The 22475-nt window shown below is 40.4% G+C and overlaps 2 protein-coding genes across 12 annotated transcripts in view; both read right to left on the bottom strand.

The window, feature by feature from the left end:
* The window catches only part of grik1a (glutamate receptor, ionotropic, kainate 1a), a 39166-nt gene extending 26285 nt beyond the window's left edge, over nucleotides 1–12881 (bottom strand). For 4 of the 5 annotated variants that reach the window (XM_035953330.2, XM_023281240.3, XM_035953331.2 and 1 more), the window contains exons 1-2: nucleotides 12479–12881; nucleotides 536–703 (exon numbers count right to left, since the gene is read on the bottom strand). In XM_035953330.2, coding sequence (XP_035809223.2) covers nucleotides 536–703; nucleotides 12479–12560 — 250 coding nt within the window. In that variant the 5' untranslated portion in view covers nucleotides 12561–12881. Of the gene's footprint in view, nucleotides 1–535; nucleotides 704–4164; nucleotides 4276–5199; nucleotides 5224–12478 lie in introns of those variants that run through there. The other variant, XM_035953334.2, reaches the window with a different exon arrangement.
* A 1353-nt stretch (nucleotides 12882–14234) lies between these two features.
* tiam1a (TIAM Rac1 associated GEF 1a) overlaps nucleotides 14235–22475 on the bottom strand; it is a 69000-nt gene continuing 60759 nt past the window's right edge. For all 7 annotated transcript variants that reach the window (XM_035953320.2, XM_023281262.3, XM_055017205.1 and 4 more), the window contains 12 exons: nucleotides 21500–21724; nucleotides 21140–21208; nucleotides 20905–21030; nucleotides 20505–20613; nucleotides 19988–20167; nucleotides 19746–19864; nucleotides 19536–19644; nucleotides 18420–18478; nucleotides 17928–18024; nucleotides 17106–17193; nucleotides 16821–16993; nucleotides 14235–16693 (listed from right to left, as the gene is read on the bottom strand). In XM_035953320.2, the coding sequence (XP_035809213.2) occupies nucleotides 16047–16693; nucleotides 16821–16993; nucleotides 17106–17193; nucleotides 17928–18024; nucleotides 18420–18478; nucleotides 19536–19644; nucleotides 19746–19864; nucleotides 19988–20167; nucleotides 20505–20613; nucleotides 20905–21030; nucleotides 21140–21208; nucleotides 21500–21724 (2001 nt within the window). In that variant the 3' untranslated portion in view covers nucleotides 14235–16046. The remainder of the gene's footprint in view (nucleotides 16694–16820; nucleotides 16994–17105; nucleotides 17194–17927; nucleotides 18025–18419; nucleotides 18479–19535; nucleotides 19645–19745; nucleotides 19865–19987; nucleotides 20168–20504; nucleotides 20614–20904; nucleotides 21031–21139; nucleotides 21209–21499; nucleotides 21725–22475) is intronic.

Here is a 22475-nt window from a genome sequence, read left to right as displayed (position 1 = left end):
ATTTCTCGGACAGACATTAAGTGAATAATTTCATGTATATTAATATTTTAAATAGATTTAAAAACAGCTTTATCATGTTATAATGATTATTTTTGAACAATTAATGCTGAAATAATATATAAAAACATATATTCTATTGTTAAGTTTTAAGAGCAAACTTGATATTGAAGAAATCGGACAGCACAAAAGCTGTAAATTCCAATATATAATTTGCATTTTTTGCAAAATAAATTATGGAACTCGTTACCTTTTTCTTTTAAATGAAAGAGAAATATCATCCAATCTGAAATTGGTCATTGCTTGAGAAAATGACCAACAATATTTGATAAAATTGACAAATACACCCCATGGACTTGAAATGTACCCCTAATTATAGAATCATCCACAGACTGAGGTCATGCCTACTGGACTCAAAGGCCGGTTTTGGGCCAGAAAAAAACCCTAACATGGACATATTCATGCTGGAACTAGAGCATTATTATGTCATCACTTGCATTGATAACACAAACACAGACGTCTTACAATCATTTCCTACCTCTCCTGGAAGCCTCGAATCCATCAAAGAGGTTGATCCTCTGAATGTCGTAGGTCAGAGTGGTGTTGGGCATCAGGGTCTTGTTGCGGTTTATGTTATTCACAGCAAACTTGAAAGCGAGCTCGTCCATGCTCACCAACTCGCTCTCTCGGGTCTCAAAGATACCACCTGAACATGGAGATGGGGGGGAAACGCAAAGACCATCAGCAGAAAGCTTTAAAAGTTCAAAAAGGATACTAACTAAAATCATCCTGAAGCCTATGTACACTACACTGCACCGGGGGACTTGTACTCTTGAATTTTACTTCATCAAATACATGAAATTATCAACAGAGCAGCAAACGTAATGGAATCAATGAGGTGTTATGGATGTTATTCATTTAATATCATAGCCACCAATTCATAAAAAGCACCCTTTGTGAAAGGCTTGTTCTCACTAATAGGTTCATTAATGCTTCTGAGATAACTTCGTAATGCTGTATAGATCAGTTGAAAGCCATCAGTACAACACAAATCTTGGGTTACAATGTTATAAAACCACATTTGCTTAAATATCCTTTTTAATTAATGCAAGTAATTATATTCTCAGTAACACATTTGCACATTTTCAAGCTACTGCATGTTCTTTTAAAAATTTTAATAAGCTATAATAAAGGGCTTTATTCATCAGATCTGTAAGTGTCAAGAAGATCTAATAATCATAATTAATAGATGGTCAAACTAGTCAAAAGTATTTTTCCCAACCTGGAAAGCCTAAAGTTATTAGAGAAAAGGGTTATTCGCCATTAAGAAATCATGTAGTACAAGCTATAATGCCTTTGTAAATGCCATCTTTTGGTAGTGGTGGTGTCTTATTATGTAACTGGAAACAGGCAGGAGATATTAGAGTAGATAAAACATAGATTTAATTTACATAACAGAAGCTTTTTATAAACATGAGGTCTACAACATGCACACATTGGATATTTGTTGTACAAATGCACCTAACAGTTTGCACATTCTGAAATTATGCACAATATTCCGTGCAGCCCGACTTAATGAGGGTGATAAATAGTTATTTTTATTCCAGCCAAACTTCTCTGTCATAAACAAAGCCATAAATACGTTATGCCCACAATAAAAGATAATATTTGTCGTTTCAATGCCAAGAAGATAATTAATTTAAAACCCTCACAGAAGCATGCAAATGAAGATGAATATTAAGTGTTTGAGGATGAGAAATCACTTGTTTTTATACATATATTCTAAACACTTTGTCTCTTTGTCTTCGCTGGAGGAAGTTTCTGATGCAAACTGTTTCTCCATTGCTCTCACTTTTACAGTGTGGGGACCCAAGGCCACATAGAACTCGCTGCATGGACCAGCTGTCAGCAATCTTTCAGGAAACAATACTGTTCAGACAGACTTCTGAAATTGCCCTCAAACTCCTCATCAACATCCTGTCATCTGGGCACAGAAGATGTGAAGTGTGGATTCAAAGGCCAGATGAAACGGAAGTAGCATAATTGCTCCCACAGTGTGAAAGGGCAGGAAATAAAAAGGCTTTTGAGCTTCTTGTGGAAGTTCAAAACAGGCTTTTGTAAGATGAGTCGAGGCACATCACTCACGACAGGGACAAAAGAAAAAATTAATTGAACAAGTAATTGTCAGTCCTGTAGTTAGCATTTTTCAGGAGACTTTCCTGAGCGGTCAGAAAAAGGTTTCTTTCTGAAGCTATAATTTCAAACAATTTGCTCACTTTCTTGGACTATTTGTCCAGTTCCAGCAAAGTGTTCCTGTCTTTTCCCAGGCTCTGATTTATTGCAGTGAACAAACTGCATAATGGTTTTTCAAGAATACCACAGTTTTCACCAACTCTGAAACATTGACAACAGCAGAGCAGGAAATCCTGGTCGCTGGTTGATTGTTTTGGTTTGCTCTGAAGATGTGCAGCAGTTGTGCATTCACTCATTCTTGTCCCACTTCTCAACCAGATGCTGGGATTTACTGTGAATGAAACATGATGCAGTAAAATGGTCCGTCATGAGAGGGATACATGGGAATTCGATTTAATGAATGTATGCCAAATTTTTTCTACATGTGTAGTGATCGTCAAGTTCAAGTACATAGTTTTGCATGTTGTAAAACAACCTCAACTGTAAAGAGTACATAATAAACCCCATTGTAACAGCAATTTTAATATATATATATATATATATATTTTTTTTTTTTTTTTTTTTTTAATGTGAAATTAGAGTCAATAGTATAAAGCTTGGCTTAGCACAACGGCTGAAAATGAGCCTCACAATAGCCTTGCTTTCTGAAATAGTAAAATTTTACAAATTAAGGTGGAAAGAATTTTTTTTTTTTTCCACAGTAGCCTACTTAACCTAGGGGTGACCCTGTTAAGACCATTACTTCCATTGGGACACTCACACGGACAATTTAGAATCACCGGTTAACCTCAGCATGTTTTTGGACGGTGGGAGAAAGCCGGAGAACCCAGGGAAAATGCAAACTTACAAACTAACATGCAGACAGATCCCAAGCCCAGGCCAGAACATGAACCAGGGATCTTCCAGCTGCAGTGCTAACCACCGATCCACTGTGCAGCAACACTGTCAGATTTAACCACTTGTTTCAGAATGACATGCATTTCTGCTTGGCGGTGACTCTGCTTGAGTGATGCTCTGGAACAATCTGAGCAAACATGACACAGACAGTCCCTGAGATCACAAACACCCCAGCAGAGCCTGAGATTCACGTTTAAATGAACAGAAACAAGGAGACCAACTTAAATGGTTCTCAATGTACATGATCTAACCATTCCTCTCATTCTTTCCTTTATCCACAAATTAGAAGGTGTGTCTTTGCAGCAGTTCAGGTTTGCAGCTTGCTGAGATGTCATACCAAAATGCGCACTGCTCCCAAACGGCTCCTTGTCTTCCTCCTCTCTACCACTGACTGAAAAGAGCAGATACAGAGGTGTGCTGCAGCTTTCTTTGTGAAATTGCAATAGTTATGATATTGAACCTTTAAAAAGGAAGAGACAGGGAGGAGGGGGAGATTCGTTAGTCTGTAGAGGCTGGAGTAGCAGCAATGTTTTGAGCATGGAGCAGTGCAGAATGAATCAACACTGCTTCAGTTATAAAGCATGCTAAGTGGGTGGGCCTGACTTAAGTAATAAACAATTGGACAGAAAAGAGTCTTGTGCCTCCCTGACTTCGTGCCCGTCTGAACTAATGCAAAGCTCCATGTGTGGGGTCAAGAATCACACATTTCCTTTGACTTCGTGCAAGCATGCACAACCTTCACATCTTGATGCAGGGGATCAGCAGCATGCTGAATGTACACAGATGAACATATGGCAAGGCACTATTATAGTCACTTGATACAAAGGAAATCTACTATGAGATATGAGACTATATGTGCGACATCAAACATGAAGCATATCCTTTGAATTTGTGCAAACATGCATGACCCTCGTGATATGAAACAGTGCACCAATTATATATACTTATTATAGATTATATGTAATATGAACTTTTCATGGCCTTTGAGCAATGTTTGATGACATTTAGGCAGAGGAAATGTTCATATGCTGTGGAGGACGAGCGGAAGCAATAGGTTGTGTAGCTTATGGGAGATACCACAGTGTTAGCATGGGATGTGGAGGCCATAACACCAAGGCCTGGACAGGGCCTTCCCAGAGTGTCGAACAGAAGCGCATCTCCATTGCATTGGTAAGTCATTCTAGGCACCTAATCACAAAAGAGAGGGAACAGAAAGTATATGAGCACTAGCGATAAAGATCGAAGCACTTTTATAATAATATTAATCAGCTTTGAAAGCCTAAGGTTAATGGCTTGCTTATGCTTATCTTAAAAGAAGGCAGATATAGGCTTTGGGCAAAGGCAGACTACACCCTGGCCAGGTCAAGAGTGCATCACAGGGCCAAAACAGAGACAAACAACAAGGTGCATTCAAATCACACCTACGGATGGTTTAGAATCATCAGTTAATATCAGCCTGTCTTTGGACTGTAGGAGGAACCCAAAGCACTCGGTAAAATTCCCTCAGTTACCATAAACACAGTGATTGTAATATCCCATGACGGCCTTGAATCATGATCTTGAGAGTAACAGACATTTCAACACAACCACCAAGACTTTTCTACTTTCCAGTCTGATTTAGATGAACTGGATTGAATTTAACTTGACTGATATCATTACTTGACAATTTGTGGCTACAGATGTGGCTGCAGCGGAGGGGAAAAGAGTCCGACCGGCAGAGGGCGCTGGAGCTGCAGGAGTCCAGTGGATTGACTACGACGTCACATAAGTGGGCGGCAACAGCCGACTTGAACCCGGAAGCTGTACAACAGGTAATAGTCGCTGAGAAAATGTGGATTTCGGAATACGTGATGCTTAGTTCTTGACGGCTTACCCTGCTTGGAGGTTGGATTTGACTGCTAGAAGCTCTTGCAGGATTTTAAAATTGTCTAAAGAGGACGAACGGGACTTTTTTTCTGAGTAACGCCGGTCTGATTGGCAGTGTCACCTTCGGGAAGACTGGCCCGCTTTGATTTTAAACGCTACGATCCTATTTTAAAGACGGATCGGTCGGTCCCGACATAACCACAGTCAGAAGGTAATAATAAATCTCCAGACACCGAGTTTCCTAACCTGCATGAGGGCTCTCTGAGGAGGACATGATTTGCGGATCTGCAGAGCATGGTGGAGCGGGCAGAATGAATGAACGCTGCCTCATTTATAAAGCACGCTAAGTGGGCTGGACTTAGTAAGTAGTAGATGATTGGACGGAAAGGGGCCTTGAGAATCAGTGGCTGTCTGAACTGAGCTCCATACTGTCATTGGCTGACATGCCACTGTGGTACTCCAGTCTTTTGCGTTGCATTTTCCTTCTTTGGGCTGCAGGTTATGGTTCAGTCTGTATCACTTGTTTCCAGAACTCTGGATTATTAATAGTATTAATTAAATCCACAGCTAAACCCAAGTCATACACACTGTTACTAATTAAAACAAACAGATTGTTTATTTATGTTTTAAAATATGCAAGTTGATACAATCAAAACACCTTTCAATGACAAAAATAGAAAATCTTCAAATTCCTACAAAGTCAGTGTAAACATTTTCTGTGGGTCAGAACTACTTGGTTGAATGGGAGAGAGCTGTTAAAATACATCTATATACAACAGCCATAGAGAAATATCTTCATTTATCAAAAAAAAGAAGAAAAAACAGCCATAAAATAAAAATTACCGGTTGTAGTTCTAGTTCTATGAATACATGCATACTGCTGTAATGGACTTCACCACTGGTTGTGAGGAGTGGTCTTTTTTTCCCCTCAGACTTTTTGCTTTCAGTGTAAATATAATATAGAGCCTCGTTTGGAAATATCTGCAACAAAGGCTGTGCAGGTTCGTCCATGACCAAAGACAATCAAGATGATGTTGACAATGAAGTTGAGAATGCCCTAAAATATTTGAAACCTTGTTTTAAAAATAAATAATTTAAAAAAGCAGCCAAGTCACTGGAGCGTTAAATCCATTTCCTCATGTGGAGACAGGCTGGATTGTTGAAAGATGCAAATGTTTGTCAGAATGGTCTGTGGTGCCACCCCTCGTCTCCATTAATCGTCAAATTTAAATTTCATCCAAAAAGCTAATTAGCATACTTTCCCAAATGTGCCACATAGCCTTAAACACTGCTGAAACACAAGCAGCAATAAAACCGTCTAAACAATCATTTATATGGCAGTTTTGTTGTTCCGTTCCAGCCATTGGTTTCAATACTTGACACAAAAAGTCAGCAAATTTAGCGAAAAGACTACGTATATATTCTTTGAGTTGGACTTGTATGAATAAGCTCTTTGAAGTAAATTGCATTTGCTCATTCTTCAAACAGGCAGTGATAAAAATCCAGGGAGTTGTTGAGGGATCCTGAATTATTGGGTCATCAAGACAGCTGGACGATGATATTGTATAGTTCCTCGCATATAATATGGGAAGCCGGGGAGAAAATGTATCAAGACTTTGTATGCACTTAGTACTAAGTGCAGGTCAGATTATTGTAGCCTGAGAAGCTGTGTGCTGTGTAAAGATTAGTGGATCGTGTACACAATGTAAATGAACCTTAATACCTGGCTGTGTAAGTTGGCCATCATGATCAATGGCTGATACATGCCACTCCCTCCGATTTCCCATAGGGAAATATCTGTAAAGCCTTGATTCGTATTCTATGCATGCTAAAGGGATAATAATTTGTCAACACCACATTTCCATGCATTCATACTACATATCAACATTCAAGCACACACACACACACACACACACACACACACACACACACACACACACACACACACACACACACACACACACACACACACACATAAAACATCCTTGTATACCATTGTAGCAAAATAGTATTCAAAGAAGAACCAACAGGCCCTTGATATTAAAGTTTCATCGGCTGTGATCGAAAAAAGTTTACCATGAAAATGTGTATCTTTGGTGCGGTATGATGGATGGATAAGAGGTTCATCTGCCTCCATTTAGAGGAAAACAATAAGTTCAAGAATCAATCTGAGCTTTGTGCCACCCTGCGACGCAGACCTGATCAATCTCTTCAACAACCCACCGTAGGGATGAAGATATTCGCATTTCTGTGTGCACAGAGAGTTTCACACCATCCATCCTTCGCTTCACTATTTAATTACAAATAATTATGTTTTACATTAGTCATTTGTCATCCTTTGTTTTGGAGCAGCTTGAACTCTACTGGTGCAGTCATAAAAATTGTATTTTCTTTTAACAAGATGTTTTTCCTCGCAAATGAATTAATGTACCTTAGAGTACTAAAAGCATTCATTTAGCCCCCAAATAATGAGGAATAATTCGCCCCAGGAAAGCACATCCATCTGGCATATAAGACACGGCAAATGGATGCTACAGGACTCTGTAAATGCCGTTTAATATGTTTCAGGGGTTTGCAGGTAGATTTTATCTGCATAAAATTCAATCACACTCAGGATGCACTGAGACTGCTTAAAACACAAGACAGCTCATTATGACCAAATTGAGGATGACTGGAAATATAAAATGTAAGTTTTTCCAGTGTCTTTGGAGGTAATTAAAGGTTGGGTAAGATCTGCATTATTTAAAAGTGCTGAAAATGTAATATGTCTGCTGTATAATAAAACAGATCTAGCATTTATTATCTATCTATCTATCTATCTATCTATCTATCTATCTATCTATCTATCTATCTATCTATCTATCTATCTATCTATCTATCTATCTATCTATCTATCTATCTATCTATCTTTATGGTTTGTGAACTCCCACATTATGCATTTCTCACAGAGACTTCTAATCTGTTGACAACTTACCTGCCTGACCTCTGTGATGTTTGTGTAAAGCTATGCAAGATTTAATGCATAATCTGTCTGTAAAGCACAAAGGGGATATTATTTTGCTGTGTTGCAGTACATCAAAGTCACACATTGCCTTTGCTGCCACGTTTCCACAAAATGCTCCATTTCAGCATAACTTATTCAAAGTGTAATGATTAATTGATGATAAGGGGACATTAATAGGCAGTTACTAATTATCATACCACCATGTTTAACTGGTTTTCACACTTTCAACTTTGACCGCTGGATGTTTATCACCCAAAAAGCATACTGAGTCATCCATTATTTAGCACTACTTTTCAGCCGAAGGCAGTTACACATCAAACTGCCACTCAGTACCTGAGATAGAAGCACTGTGGATCTTTCTAAGAGCTCTGAGAGATCACTGAATTGGACAAGTAAGAGTGTTCTCCATTTTTTTCCTCACAGCGACAGAAACTACTGCCATCAGTGCATTTCTGAAAACAGGGATTGCCAAGCATTTTGGACAGGTTATGTAGCAACAAGCTGGAGGAAATGCATCTGGGAGAGCAGAAAAGGGTCTCAGGTGTCAAACATTTCACTGCACATTGTTGTTCTAGGTGGGAAAATGCATAGGAAACAATTTGTTCTGTGTAGAAAAATCAAAGGAGGAGTGGCCAAACAAGGCAAAAATGCAATCAGGGGTGTTGAGACGGAGACATGGACAGACAGGAAAAACTGAAAATGACTGCAAGGGCAGCAAAAGGACAAGGAGCTGATGAAAGTTATCATGTACTACATCAAGAGCCTCTCAATGTGCACTCGCATAAGTGGTGATGCGAAGAAGGAAGCAGTTTTAAAACTCCAATCATTTTAAACATGTCATGCATTCGGGCCGGAAATCAATAGCAACACTAATGCAGCAAGCAGAGATTATAAGATGCTTAGCCGACACTGTCTGACACATTTCTAGCACATTACTATGCAAGAACCAGATGCTTTTTGAATAGCCCCTAAACTGACATTAAAAAAAAGAAATCCTTGGTTGTCATTTGCAATTTTTGGCACAAGTTTTTGTAACAAAAGTGGTTTGCATTACACAAGCTTTCATACCAACCACAGCTTCCTTTCAGGTTGAGTCTCTCTCAGGTTCCAAAATTGTTTGTTTTGTGCTCACAAATGGAGCAGGCACAGGTGCCACTATGAACAAAGAAAGGACTGGAAAGAAAGGGCCATTCTGAGCTCAGTCTGCACATCACAAGAAGAGCCTCATGAGACCATGGGATCAATACTTACAAATAAAGAAGGTCAGTCATGTAATTCCATGACAAGCCCCAGCTCCCCCTTCTTACTCCCAGCCAAAAGTGCTGGGTTTCTGCCAGCATGATAAACGATTACGCGCCCGAAGAAGGCAATTCCACAGTATATCCGTGTATATATCTTCCACAAAAGTGAGACTAACTTTCCAAAACTCTGGCAATTTAGCGGAGGAGCAATTCATTCATTTTCCTAATAGCTTACCTAATTTCTCAGAGAAAAAAGAACTAATGAATAAAATTAAGCAGGTAGCCTTTTTTTTTTTTTGAATAAATCTAGGTTACGGCTCCAGCTTAACTTAAGCAAATCGATTTAACAGAAGGCAACACCTGGAGCCAAACTTTGCAGTTCTCAGATTAGTCTCTCTCTTACGTACACACATGCAGCGACATGGACACACAAACGCACACTTTGATAGCGTCTCCTCTGTATGTAAATCTTTTTAAATTGTGAATTTCCAGACTTGTGTTGTTCAAGGGGTCTCAGCTGAAGTATTGGTATTGAATGGTGCTGCATATTAATGTGTGATCCAGGGCTAAACTCCACATCATAAAACCACTACATGTGCATAAAAAGAATAAATGCTGTCTGTGCCAAAAAAGATCTAACACATAGGTGAGTATGCATCTTCATCAAAACTGTCCATCCTCCAATACTGATATCCAAAATCAGTATCAGCCTAAAAAACTGTTTTTAATAGCTTATTCAAATGATAGGTAGCATAACTGTGAAAATAACACTTTTAAAACAAAGAAAAGTGCATTCAGAGAGCACAGTATTCCAAGAAGGCTGCTCAGTCATTCTATCATTTCCAATGGCTGAAATCTTTAATAGAAAATGACCTTACACTGAGCAGAGGCGTGTGTTATACATGTGTACGTTCAGTACAGATACCATATTACGTGGCTTAAATATGTAGCGGGCGACGGGAATTGATGGAACTCGGAAACATCCCCACGATTTAATCACTTGTTCCTTGTATCACTTCCGGATAAGTGCTGATAAGTCTGCAATGGTTGATTTGTAGTAGGATCACAATCCTGTGATCGTCAGCAGGCAGCTGACGTAGTGTTCATTTGTTGCCATAGTTACAGTGATGCTGTGCCGCTATCTCGCAATGATACAGGAATCTTTAACAAATGTGTGGATCCAGACTATAAGCCGCATCACTGCCAAAATCTAATCACTTGGTCCTTGTGTCATTTCTGACCATCACTCAAAATTTCATCCAAATAAGTTAGTCCATTTCTGAGTAATGTTGCAAACAAACAAACAGATGGACAAACGTTCGCCAATCGTCACATAACTCTGCCGTTCCTTGGTAGAGTAATAAGTCTCCACAGTAAAAGGCTTATGTTAAAAGTATTTGGAGTCGACAGGTTATGATCCCTTTGGCTAGTGTATAGCCTTTCTTTGTCCTTGTAGCAAGCTCTTTAAACCTCCACTTCACTCAAAAATGTGTATTATTTATTGTTCTTCACCTTTTTTAAAATGTGTGACCTTTACTTTGTAGACTGATGTACACTGTGTCGAGTTTTGACACTAGAAACACTGTTTTCACTGTAATCTTCAGAAGGGAAGGAAAGTTTCTCTGTGCTCATGTCAAACTGAAATTTATTGTAACCTACAAGCAGGATTCTGGTTCGAAAGCAAGTCAGAATCCAATATGTAACTTACACAAGCGGGATGAGGAAACTTCCAACATCAGAGCGCATACAAGAGTGGATATTTCAGGGAAGCAGGAGACATCTGGTGTCCGGCAGTTAAAATTTAAAATGAACAATATTTATAGACTCATAGATTCTGGATTCTGAATAATAGAGAAGGAGGAAATGTAATTTCAGGGCTATATAACAGCTTTGAAAAAACACTTTCAATATTCAACAGTTTTTTAGAGATTCATAATGGCTTCGTATTGACTTGTGAAGCGCTGATATACAACATAATTGACCATTTTCTAAACACACTGATGGTTCTGTAAGTGACGCATGACAAAGCACCTCCATCATCACATGCATTACTGTATGTAACATGGGGAAAAGTACAATCAATTGAAACCACAAACACAAAATCAAGTCCTCTAATGCAAAAAGGTGTCACATTTTGAAATATAACTGCATGTAATATGAAGTATATTCCCAGGTGTACAAAGTGTTGCTCATCCAGTCCAGGATGAGAACTATATGTAGACCTACTGTAGCCTACTGCCTACCTTTTCCAAGTTGAGAGCAGGTGGCACTGACACCATTTCTCAATTTATTCAGTCAATTAGATCCACATATTACTGTTCGACTCTGGTCTCTTTGAAAGCCTGAAAGTAAGATGCTCGGATAATGAACATAGCCCTCAGTGCTCACCAGCCTCCTCCTGTCTAATCTAATCTAGGTGGAGCTCTCTGACTCTTCTTACCTCCACCAGGCCGATGACAGCGGGATTGAAGATGATCGGGGCGTATTTTTTGAAAGGAAATGCCCCCGACAGGAGTGTGTGGTAGTCGAAAGAGTATGCAGAGAAATCAATAATCTATTACTTTTAGGGATTTTTTTAAACAGCTCCAAACAAACCATTTAATGGCACAATATGGGGAAAGTTCACAGGATGGTTTTGGTCCAAATTCTAATATTCACACTGATTTAACTTTCCCTTTATCAACAGCATCTTTCAAGACATTTTGATATAATTGTGATTAGCAGCAAGCCTCTGTGTGTTCAGTATGATGAACTGATGGAGGTAAGTTTTAATTATTGAGTCAGAGGGAACATTGAACTTGAATCATTAAATTCTTTTAACTACCTTCGCTTTCTGCATAGTGACAGACAACTCTGGATGTGTGGACTCAGAAAGAGCTGACAGATGGCAAATTTATCTCTTAAGCTAAATGACAGAAGTTGTCAAAGTCTATTTTGTCATTAAATGGAAGTAATCTTTTCCTCTGTGTTGACAGAACCTCACTGACAGACTTAATAAGAAGAATAAGCCCATAATCACTCTCACATGATGTAAAGGCACGAAATACCACTAAATTGGAATAAAGGGGGAGACAACATTTAAAGCTCAACTGTAGGTTACTTACCACAGACTTGGAATAGATTACATTATGCATTTACACGACTAAGATGTTCTCCTATATGTTACTGACAATGTGACCCACACTCATACAGCTACACTCTCGGTTCCGACTCTATCCAGCCAACTCACACACGCAAAGAAACGCCAACAACACCGTGCGTAAACAGCTGTTGCGCTTACCGATTCTGAGGACTTGTGCCGAGCTCAGGCAAAGCTGCGCCGCGAAGAGAATACAGCAGAAAAGTCTCTTTCTTCCCTCCATAGTGCTCCAGGCGAACTCACCGCGAATGTTGAGACCATGACAGAAAGAAACAGCCTCTATCTATCCAAGCGCGGACACAACTGACGTGCCACGCCAGCGCGCAACCCAAGTTTTATTCCCAGCGCGATCCATCCACTGCGCATCACTCCGTAGCGCAAAAGAAACGAGAAATGTTGACGGCAAGTCACACGGATCCAACTTTGTTGTGCAAGATCAATCAAGGTTACATCTTCTAAATAAAAAATGGCTGCGGGGGAAATGGGTGAGCCACAGTGACCACCAGTCTGTGCGCCTCCGAGGCGGCAGAAACTGGAGGGAGTGAGAGCGCAGGAGTTGGTGTCAAAGAAACCGAAATTGAATCAACGTCCAGGACGCATTTTCAAAATAAAACCCATTTGCGTAAGAGCGTTCAACTAACTTTTCAAGTATCGTGAAGAGATTTGCTACTTCACATGTGAAATTGCGTTTTCTTCAAGAGCCTGCTGCCAGAAGATGATTTGTTTGTGACAGGTATAGGCTCATATGCACACAGGTAGGTTTACACTGTCCATCCTAATTATTTTAACATTACTTTGACTTTTGTTACACTTCACCTAGAACAGAAATTGTGTTACCTATTTAGGAATACATTAAATAAAATATTTCAAAAATAATAACAAAAATCTCCAAACAATGGGAACCTGTTTTGTCAAACTTGACCAAAACAGACCAGCTTTTACGCTGAAGGTACGCGCGGTCTAATTCTAGTTATCTGTGGTTAGTTTGGCCACTGTCGGTTTGGATTAAGGAGCAGATGGATTGGCAGTGGTTCTCTCCTCCGGTCGTGATGAAAGGAGAATAATCTTCAGGTTACAGGGCAGATGCCAGATTATCTCTCACTACAGAAAAAGCGAGGTTTTATCTGCCTGGATCGCTGGATTCCTTCCCATCCAGTCCCAGGATTTAAAGAAGAAAAAAAAAGATGGAAAGCAAAGATGGGATGTGTGAACAATGGGAATGTATTTTATATAAAAATCACCTGGTGTGCTTCTACATCCCTATTAAAGATCTGGCTGAATCACTGATTAATGAGTTTAAAACAAACCCTCCATTAACAGACCTAACCCTTTCTATGGTTTGTTAACTGGACTCCTTGTTTGATGTTGTGACATTTGAAAAAGCCAGACATTCCCACGGCCTCCCATGTTTTGCCCTCCTCAAGAAAAAATCCGCACACGTCAGAATTGACATTTTGTTTATCACAGTGTTTGTGAATCGTCTCAAAGCTGGGAGCCAAGTGATCTGAGACAACCTGCCAAGTCAACCTGGACCTCAGACAATCGGCATATAGACAAACTTAATTAACTGAAAATGACCATCCAGCATCTCCAGAAGGAGTCCTTGGGCAACAATCCGAACAACACGGTCGCCTGATATGAATACTGAGCAGAGTTGTCTCCCTGTAGAGCTTCTGTTAAATACCATGCATGCTGAGAAATTGGACTACTTTCTATTCAATTAAAGAATGCATTTAGAAACTGACAGTTTGTAAAATGTCGGTCTTTTGTTTCATTTTTTCCCACTTCATTCAAAATAAAAAGCAATTTAGGACTGAAAAGGATGAAATTTAGTTTTTTTAGTCGCAGAAAAAGTATTCATCCTGTCAAATGAAAAATAATCAGCACACACAAAAAATAAATTTAGAAAATTTATTTTAACATAAAAATCGTAACGCTCTACAGTTTTATGTACGAACACAGTTTTAAAAGTACAAAGGAAGAAGTCAGAGGGGGGTTCTCACAGGATTTGCCTCCAAGGCCTGGTGATTGTACCTCACAGTCTGAAGTCTTAACTGAGCACAATGACCCAGTAAGCTCAACTCTAAGAAACCAGCATTGTAATAAAAATAAAAACACTACATCATCCAAAGTGTAGTATTTCCATCCACTCTCCTCTCACTGCCAGTCAGAGAAGCTGGCGGGTTCCCCCCTCTCTCACAGTTGGATATTAAGTGCATGTTCAATACATCCATTAAGGTGCGCACGACTGTGTTGAGCAGAGAATGTTGTTGTGGTGACACAGTGAAGCAGCACAGCCTGGTGGACAGAGGAAGGAATGCAGGGAGGTCAGGTGGAAATGTAGCCAGTAATGTAAAAATGTCACTGCCTGACATGACAAAAGTCAAAAGGAACTGGTTAAAAAGCAGAAAATGATATCCGTTAGAGGATGACAGTTCAACTGCATGATTGTTCTTCTCCTTGAAGTCACAGTACAGTCGCAAACATGGCTCTGTTGAACACCTCCTTTCAAAACAGCAAAGAAAAATTCAAGTAAAACAGGATTGTAGGAATGATGTAATGTCATGAAGAGAGCATGTCTGCAGGGGGAAAGAGAAAAAAAATCTGTTAACAAAAATAAAACAACATTTTATTCGAGAAACAATAAAAAAAAAAAAAAAAAGACTGAACATTCATGTGAAAGGGCATAAGTGATGGCTTTCTCATGCCTGTTTACTGGCACCAAACACACAAAAGGTAGTTTGTAACACTGGGCAGCTGAATGTGGTGTAAACATTAAAAATTACAGTAAATAATAATAATATTTTTTTTAAAAAGGCAATGATTAAATAATGTAGGCTATCTGTTGTCCCAACTATCTTTTAAAAAGGATCTAATAGGAGACGAGGTGAGCTTTAAAACATTTTTACACAAGAGCTTAACGGCACTCTGTTGCACCCCTGACTATACAGCGATGTGCAGCTGACATTAAGTTAAAACAATATAAAAAGCGCGGTAAAGCTAGTTAGATCTCACCATCTTCTACACAGCAGTCATTAAGCCAAAAGCCCCTGAAGAGAAGTTCAGTAACACACAGCCCTTGAGTGTCGAGATACAAACACGGTTTCTGAGTCAGAAAAATAGAACACCCACATTCCTGTGTTGAAAAATAGACATTTTGGGACAGAAGGTCAAAGCTCAGCGGTGACGTCTCTTCGGTACAATGTGTGCAAGGTACAGTAGCTGCCTTGACTTTCTGTGTCTGTGCTTCTGTGTACTATATGCACTTACAGCAAATATATATGTATTTACACTCACACACTTGCTTGTTTAATTGCGTGTACATGCAGTGCTGTTTTGTTCATATGTTCACATACAAATCCACTGGTGTGTGTAACGTCTGGGTGTGTGTCCAAACACAGTGTAATCTTTCTGGTTCGCTTAAAAGCAGCTCTGGGTAACGATCTCTCGAGAAACTTCAAATGAAGCTGCTTTTTTTTTTATACACACTGGGGTGTTTCGGTTCTTTAGGATTGTCAGAACTGGGGGGATGCAGGTGAGGTGGAGGAAGAGGATAGTGTAGTGATGCAGGGAGCACTGGCTGAGGTTGAAGACCTTCTATACACGTTCTCCAGATTCACGGATTTAAAGCTTGTATCCAATTCGCCCCATCTTTTCTTGCACTCCTACTTGTGGAAGAAATCAGCGTTGGTCTTCTATCAGTTCCTTCTCAGAAGACGTCGCTGTTGCACCCATTTGCAAAGTCATCCCGCCGCACCCAGATGACATCGTGGTCCTTATTTGTGGCCCCCTCCACTGCACACTGCTTCAAGGGGGCAAGTTTTAGAGTCGGGGTCGCACAGCGGGAGAGCGAGACCCCACAGGATGCAAATGAGTTTGAATCGTCAGCGTGCTGTATTCGATCAGCTTCCTCCTCCTGCATCATCCCACTTCTAGTCTCTGCTCGTCCATTCAGGTTCCTCGTCTCTTTGCCTCGCAGGTCCAATCCTTCCATCTCCCCCTCCAGGGCGTTCGGTTCTGCAGACGCTGCTCGGACAGACTTGCAGTACTCGTCATCGTCGCTCAAAATGTCCGTCTCCTTCACCTGCCCCACGTCGATCCCCTCACACTGGTCCTCGTAGTAGCCCAGGTTGAACTGTTCCTCCACCCAGCGGTCCGTGTCCTCTCCTTGAGACTTCTGGGACTGAAGGGGGGCATGCTGGGAGAGCGGAGAGCTGGAGGACGGGTAGGACAGTTGGTGGGAGGGGTTGGAGTCGTTGCTGTTGTTGTTGTTGCCATGGAAAACCAGGTCGGTGTCGATGGTGATGCGGTTCCTCATCAGCTTCCTGCGGGCCAGGGTTCTAGACGGAGCTGACGCTGAAGCAGAGAGAAAGAGAAGATCATCATATTTTATTTTAGTAATAACTGATGCACACATTTGATGTAGAGACGTGTTTGTTCCAGTGGCATACTGAGATTCCTGTACGCCAGAAGATACACCCACCTGCTCTGTTCATGGCAGGCCGAGCCCCTTTGAGGGCACACAGGCGTTTGCCACCAAAGGGAACGTACTGCTGGTTGGGTGGCAGAGATTCTGTCTTAAGAAGCTGTCGGCGTTGCTTCTCCCTCAGGATGGAGTGGACCGCTTTCAGGAAGTCCTTCTTACTATCTGGAGAACTGTAAATCAGGCAGAAAAATAAGGTTTTAAAACAATGTATTACTTCAGTTTAAAGCTTTTTGGTTTATATATATTATATACATATACAGTTTCTGGAAAAGTAATATATACCTGCAGCACAACTGGAAGGTTCTCTCAGGTCTTCCTTCAGATTCAGACCTGATGTGGACTATTTCACACACTGCTGTGGCCTCAGAGTCTAATAGAGGGAGAGAAGAGAGATGTGATCTACATTTATAAAAAGAATTCAGTTAATTTCCGTCATCAATTTCTTTTCCGCTAACAACTGGCCATTAGGAAGATAAACAGTCATACTAGACTTGAATAGCCAGAGGGTGATGCAAGGTTCATCTGAGACAGAAATGGGATGCGAGGAAGATTGCATGCAGAGCTAATAATGGGTATTTATCTATTATTTTCACAAAGGTTATCATTTATGCTCTGCGAACAGAGAAAAGCAGCTACACCGATTTTCAGAAATATTGATTTGTACAAAAGAACCGTGGTGGTTTAGAAGACACATTCTCACATGCAAATGGTCTTTTTATGATCTCAGCATAAAAATGCAGAATACCTTTTTTAAAAAATAGAATATGACAATGACTTAAGTGCACTTTCTCAACTAATGAGGAGATAATTAAAATGTTTTTTGATGGAAATGTATTGTATAAGTTAGTTCCTCCAACATAAATTGCAGCTAGAAGATTGTATGTGTTTGTTAAACTAGTCAATTAAGCAGATTAAATAAGTTTAAGTCCTGAGTTTTGTGTTTGGTCCAGATGGGATTCTGATTTATCCTTGGGCCAACACTAACAAAACCAGCAAGTCTAATGACTTTTCTGAAGGAACAAATCAGTTCTCAAAGTGTTGATGGGACCTGAAGTAAAAGACAGAAAACTGGGCCTGTTTGACACCATATTTAAAAAGACGTACTTGCGAGGGCTCTGACTTGCAGAGAGTCTGTTGCGATCATGTGACGGAAACGGAAGGGATCCTTATCATCGCTCACGGACGTACGATGAGATCCACCCTGAAGACAAAGAAGACAAGTGGATATCTAACACACCACCACTGCAATGCATCATCATGGCAGCAGAGAGCACAAGAGTGCAGTGACAGATGGCTGGTTTAACACACACACAAGCATCGACTGAGCTGCAAGTGTGCATATAAAATCTCCTCTGTCTGTTCTGTCGCCAGTAACTGTCCTCATTAAATATCATCAGTCAATAATCAGTCCATTTTCCCATGATGAAAGGCATTAAACTTAATTTCTTTGTGGTCTCAATGTGCCATTCAGAACTTTTTTTTAAAAAGCACTTCAGTGGAAACACAGAGGCCCATTCCACAGAGCACATCCTCCAACACAGTGCAGCTCAAACTGGAATTAACAGAAAATAGGCAAGAAAAACAAAAAGGACTTACAATTTTTTTCCGGTGCTTGGAGCAATCTTTATACACAAACACAACCGCTGTTTTGAACACTAAATGAGTGCAGGGGAGAGATGAAGAGGGAAATAAAAGAAACCATTAGGAGAGTTTGCATTCAGTCATCACATATATCAAAGGACATTTCATTACCAAATTTATCAGTCAGTGACAGCATGATGCGAGGTGTCAATGAACACAGCTTTTGAGAGAAAAAGAATGATGTATCAGCAGAAGAAAAGATAAAAATGGACCACACGTGCAAAGCAGCCACTTCTACTCACTATCACCTTGCTTGAAAAGCCCATATGCACTGCAGATGTAATATTTATTGCCAAAAGTGTCTCAACTGAGTAGAATTTTAAATACATCTGGGCACTTCTGGGTGTGTGGGAACTGCATGACATCCCATTAATATTCACTTCACATAAAAAGCGAAAAAGAATGTAAAGATCCCTCATGTAATATGCCTGACTGGGTTTATTTTTTTCACTCCCCGAAATAGCGCCTAAACCTGACAGTGTTATACAGTAAAGTGCCACGTGCCTGCAGCTGTTAAGATGCTCTCACACACAGTATGCAGTCAATCTCCTGAGCACAGCACATTCAAATGTACAGTAGATATGCTCCTTAGTCATTGAGAAAAGTGGAACTGCTTATCTACTGTATTTGGAAAATGCTATAGTATTGTATGCGTCTACAGGCTATTCATAGTTATATGTTGTTTTTACAGTCTTGTGCATAAAGCTCCAGAAAGGCATGTCATCAACTGCTTCTGTAAGTACTCATAACAAAACTTTTTAACCAATCATTACCCAAAAAGACAGTTTTCAACTGTAATGCAACCAAACCCAACAGTAATGCAATAAATAATACCTTTACAGGTCTGAGGTCAAGTATTAGGGGTGAATCTAAAAATGTCAGTTTTCCTTTTGCAAATAACACCGTGCTAAATGTCAGTTTCAGCTCATGAATGCACAAGGAGTTTTTCTAGTCTTGTAACTATGTAAAAGCTCCCTGTATTCCCATGTAGACAGCAGGAACTTTAAAAAAACTACACTGAGGAAGCCAAAAGTAGGACAGAATCATTTCACATTCCACATGAACTCTTACCAAAAGCAGCCAAGTCAGGGTCCTTTTTACTCTTGACCAAAGAGACTGGAGGGTTGATCCACACCACAGTGGAATGTAGCAACAGATCCCCCATTGAGAGGTCAGCAACCTGAGATAAACAGAAGAAAGCATATAAATAAAACTCAAAAATAACGAATAGGATACTTTATTGAATTCAAGACTGATATCCTTGAACGTAATGTACATTACCTCTTTTTTATCTGCTGTCTGTTCATTGATGAGCTGGTCAAAAACTGCTCCATACTCCTCATGAAGCTTCTGCATCTCGTTGATGTGACTCGCAACTTTGTTCATGGCTTTCATTGCAACTGAATGAAGCAATAATTAATTATAAAGAGCTCCAAATCATAGACACCATTACATATTGTATCCTATTTTTTTTTGCGCCCAAAGACAGCAGAAAATAAATGCAAAAAAGGACATTTATTTACCATCCAGGTGGTAATGTTCCTCACTGTCGGGGTCGGTGAGAGAGTAGAGCTCCTTCAGCAGCAGCGGATACTTCAGGACTCTCTGGATGGGTTTGATGAGGTAAGACTCCAGAGTGGATGAATGTTGCTGTCTGGGGTTCCTCTCAGCCAGGAAGGCCTTGAAATCTGGGTCTGTCTTGGCTGCAAAGAGCAAAAATATGAGCAGTCATTTATTTTATACATGAGGAGAGGCACACAGCAGCTGAAAGACAGCTGCTGCTAAAAGACACCAGCTTAAGATGAGAGAAAAACACCTAAACAAGTGGCCACTAAAGTGTCTCTCATGGATAGCAACCAGGGCAGTAAATACAGAAATCAACTGGCAGCTCACCATCTGCACTGCAGGGCATGTGAATAAAACAACATGCTTCCTCTACTACACTAAGCCTTTAGCTGAAACACGCTACAGATGGAAGACAGCAATAAATTACAGTGTAACTATCAGAGGAGTAAGGCAGGAATTTCTGCATGTTTTTACCTTTTGCAAGGACCTTCGGGACCTTGGTGTGACTGGCACAGAAAGCGCTGTAGATCTTGAAACGATCAGCATAATAAAGGAATGAACCACCCAAGGAGAACAGCACCTTCTGTGGAAGAAGACAAGCGTGTTACATCACAGTCTGCTTTTACACAACGCAGTAAATGGGAATTACTATTTTGACAAGCAGCTAAATAAGCAAATGTCTCAACTGTGTTCCAAACTGTCAGCTGTGTGCCAAAAGGAGTTAGGGCAAACACTTGTCTGTAAAACTGGAATAAAATTGTAAGCTGCAATATATCATGACTTCTCCAAATAATACCAGCATCCAAAATGCAAAATCAAGTGGTTTCAAATCTGAATGGTGCAATGAGGTCAAGAGATCCCCCCCTTCTCTGACCTTAAACTGCTCCACCCTTTCCAGTTTGTCCAGATCTGGCACCAGTCTGATTCCATCTTCCAGTGTTCGGAGAAACTCCACTTGGAATTCCACCATCTCCCCGAGGTTGCCAAACAAAACATCCAGCTGCAACAGACACAGATCAATCATTCTTCAAGTGCCACCTTAGCAGCACTGACTATGTTTACTTTATGTAAACACTTTTTTATTCTTGGACTACTGTGATCCAAAGTACCTCATCCTGTGTAAGGAAGCTCTCTTTCTGCAAGGGCGTCAAGTAGCACTCTATAAGGCAGCTCAGATCCTGAAAAAGACAAGAAATATGAAGAAGATCAGCCTGTTATCAGATGTTCAAGGAGGAAGGAGCAGTGCATGTGTGGGTGTCTGTTCATGTAAAGGCTCTTTAATGAGGAGTGATTACCAAGGATTTTTTCAAGAAAAGAAAGAATTCTGCTCCTATAGGTATGAACTTAACCCACCATGACACACATTCAGCAAAACATCTATGAAACTGTATGTGCATTATTCTGAAAAAGATGGGATGATTCACCGGCTACTGGATTTAAAGACTGTCTTTAACAAACGAAAGGCTCACTTTGACGTAGGTCTTCTCCGTCTCCACCAATTCATTGATGACCTTGCGCAGTTTGTCTGCGTGGGAGAGCTGTCTCTGGGTGGCAGCGCCTGCAGTGGGCGGCAGAGCAGACACGGGGCTCGGGGAGAGGGATGACGAAGACGACGATGAGGAGGATGACATAGGGCACTCCAGGGGATTCATGTCATGGAGACTGCGGCAGAAAGCGGTGACCTGCTCCGTGCTCTGTACAGAAAGAGGCAATGAGACGTGTCATAATCGACACATTTGGAGAATCTTTAAGGGTCAAGCCCCTATCACTAAAGTCAGATACATACACAAACTGGAAAATATGCACTGCTGACAATACATATAGCACATTCTTCCAAAACCTGCCATGACAACACCCACCAACATCCCCGCTATCAAAAATACCAAGCATGAGCAGACCTGCCAGACTAAATTGTTAGTAGGGCTAATAGTTCAAAAAAATGAGGGGCTCTTTCCAGCTTCTCTCTGGCTATTCACACCACCAATATTAATTGATGTTGCTGCTACTCTTTAACCTACGAATGATGCATAAAGACAAAGAAACATGTCATTGCAAAGCCCCGATGCATCACCCTCTGTACTGACGTGCAACAGCATTTTCAGAATTACTCACTGGAACCCACACAAGAACATAAATATCATATAATCAAGAGATTCTGTCAACACCTAACTGTATTCTTTAGTAGTCCCAAGGCTGTGAAGGTGTGCATAACGGTACACCGGAAATTCAAAAATAGAGAGAAAGGGACAGGGCAGCGTCATCAAAAGCGAGAAGCGGGATGTGTTAAGACGAATCTGAATTATTAGTCTTTCCTTTGTCAGAACGACCCAATGTTCCTGCGAGTGAAAATTCAAATCAAACATTTGTGAATCTGTTGTTTGATAGTACAGTTTGCAAGTCCAGACAGGCTGTTAGAACAGTGAGTTCTGTTCAGAGATGAAGAAG

The sequence above is a fragment of the Amphiprion ocellaris genome, chromosome 14 (genome assembly GCF_022539595.1).
Source record: "Amphiprion ocellaris isolate individual 3 ecotype Okinawa chromosome 14, ASM2253959v1, whole genome shotgun sequence".
Lineage (NCBI taxonomy): Eukaryota > Metazoa > Chordata > Actinopteri > Pomacentridae > Amphiprion > Amphiprion ocellaris.
Note: the sequence above shows the minus strand (reverse complement) of the source record. Positions and strands in the feature narration are given on the sequence as shown.